Raw genomic sequence first — 2,342 nt, forward strand, 5'->3', positions numbered from 1 at the left:
TACAGTGTTGTGTCACCAAAAGGAACGCTACAGTATGCTTATTGTGGGTTTCATTTTATTATACATGTAGATTGCATCTTGTTCTGCATTGGAAGAGACAATTGATTCAATTCTCTTCCAGATTGGTATGCATCCTGTGGAGGCTGCAGTTTGATGTTATTGTCAATGTAGGCCCCACCTTTACTATGTATTCATAAAAAGTCACCGCTTCATTACATGGCAGGGCCCCAACAAGTAGTTGAAGACATTTCAGTTCTGGCATATGTTTTGAGCGAATTAGTGTGTACTTAAGATTCCCTATGTCGCTACCTTTTCTTTAAGCCTTCTCCTCTTGACTCTCCAAGGAGTGATTGTGCTCACAAGCATGGCCGTTGTGCAAGAAGAAATTGAATCTAAATATGACCGAATTATTGAGTTGAAAGCTTTTGATGACTCGAAACTTGGTGTGAAGGGGCTTGTTGATGCTGGGCTGGCAAAGATCCCCCGGATGTTTATCCATCCACAACATAATCTCTATGAGAAATCAGGCCCCATTGACTCTCATTCTAATATTCCAATCATAGACCTTGAAGGTGTCAAGAATGATGTGACTCTCCATGCTAAAATCATCAACGAAGTTCAAAAAGCTTGTGAAAACTGGGGCATCTTTCAGATAGTCAATCATGGAATTTCAGAAGGGATTTTGGAGGAGATGATCGAAGGCACACGTAGATTTCATGAGCAAGATGCTGAAGTGAAGAAAGAGTATTATACTCGTGATTTTACAAAAAAGGTGATATTTTTGACAAATTTTGATCTATTTCAGGCATCATCAGCCTCCTGGAGGGATACCCTTTTGATTACCATCACTCCTAATCCCCCTGATCCCATACAACTGCCTTTAGTATGCAGGTACATCATAACACACAGCACCATTGGCAAAACTAAGTGAATGACCTATTTCCAAATGCTGCAATTGTATGTCTAATTATCTGTGCTTGATTGCCTTGCAGAGATATAGTGGTGGAATACTCGAAGCAAGTAAAGCATTTGGGGTATACTCTGTTAGAATTGCTATCTGAGGCTCTTGGACTTGAACCAAATCATTTTAAAAACATGGAATTTGCTAAGCAGGGTTTCTTCTTGGCTCAGTACTATCCTTCATGTCCTGAACCCGAATTGACGCTGGGCACCAAACGCCATACTGATTCTAACTTTCTTACTATTGTTTTACAAGACCAAGTAGGTGGTCTCCAAATTCTTCATGAGAATCACTGGATGGATGTTCCTCCCATACCTGGGGCCCTAGTAATAAACACCGGAGATGTTCTGCAGGTGAATCTAACCATTATATTACACTTGATTTACTTGTTCTATTAGTTCACTTCCTCCCTCATAAAAGACTGGGACCTTTCTTCTTTGACCGAATAATTGTGCAGGACAGCACGTATTCTCTTATAAGGGCATATTTCATATTGAAGAGTAGAGACAAATTCATTCATTTGTAATTAGTTGGAGTATCAGTGGACATGATATTTCAGATTATTAATCCATGATTAAAACCAACTTTGTTTTTTGTTGGACTTTTTCAGATTGTAACCAACGGCAGGTTTAAAAGTGTAGAACACAGAGTACTGGCACAGCATGAAGGTCCAAGAATATCAGTGGCGTCCTTCTTCAACTCATGTTTCCCATCATCCTCAAAAGTTTACACGCCGATTAAGGAGTTGTTGTCTGAAGAGAATCCTCCAAATGATAAGTAAATCACAATAGGAGAGAATGGTACCTAGTTCAGAGCAAAAGGAGCTTGATGAGAGTATGGCGGCCCTGGTACAATTCAAGCTCTTTGGCAATGGAGATGGAGAAGGGTCACCGTTATGGATGAGTAAGGTAGTGGATGCTTTATCGTATTTGTGAATGTTTGGTTGTCATCTTCATGGCAACATAGGTCGAAACTGGGTGTTTAATATCATTTATGCTGGCATATTCTGAAGCTTGAAACCTCTGCTGTTGTAGTTTTTATGGGTGGAAGCCCCCTTATTATTATTATAGCCTATTATGTCGACACTTGATTAGTTATATTGAAGGGTGATATTTTTTAGCTTGATGGAATGGGCTGGATGATCTGAATTATGATCAATTGCTTTAGTTTTTAGGTTATTGGATAGAACTTTGATCTAATAAATAAAATCCTAATTTCATAATTCTGCAATATTATTTGAATATCATAATAATGCAACTAGACCCACAAAGTAAGAACAAAATTATAGAACGATTGCATTTCGTTTGTTGTGATGCCACAATCAAAACCAATGATAGGGTGAATAAACAAAGAAAATGAAACCATGAAATACAAAACACAC

At 38.5% G+C, this 2,342-nt stretch overlaps 1 protein-coding gene across 1 annotated transcript; it reads left to right on the forward strand.

The window, feature by feature from the left end:
• The first annotated feature begins 287 nt into the window (after nt 1–287).
• Nucleotides 288–2,086, forward strand: LOC117914824 (1-aminocyclopropane-1-carboxylate oxidase homolog 1-like). The gene is made up of 3 exons (XM_034830310.1): nt 288–891; nt 993–1,314; nt 1,572–2,086. The coding sequence occupies exons 1-3, from the start codon at nt 365–367 to the stop codon at nt 1,740–1,742; spliced, it is 1,020 nt and encodes a 339-aa protein (XP_034686201.1). The 5' UTR covers nt 288–364; the 3' UTR covers nt 1,743–2,086.
• The last annotated feature ends 256 nt before the right edge of the window (nt 2,087–2,342 follow it).

Source organism: Vitis riparia, chromosome 5 (genome assembly GCF_004353265.1).
Source record: "Vitis riparia cultivar Riparia Gloire de Montpellier isolate 1030 chromosome 5, EGFV_Vit.rip_1.0, whole genome shotgun sequence".
NCBI lineage: Eukaryota > Viridiplantae > Streptophyta > Magnoliopsida > Vitales > Vitaceae > Vitis > Vitis riparia.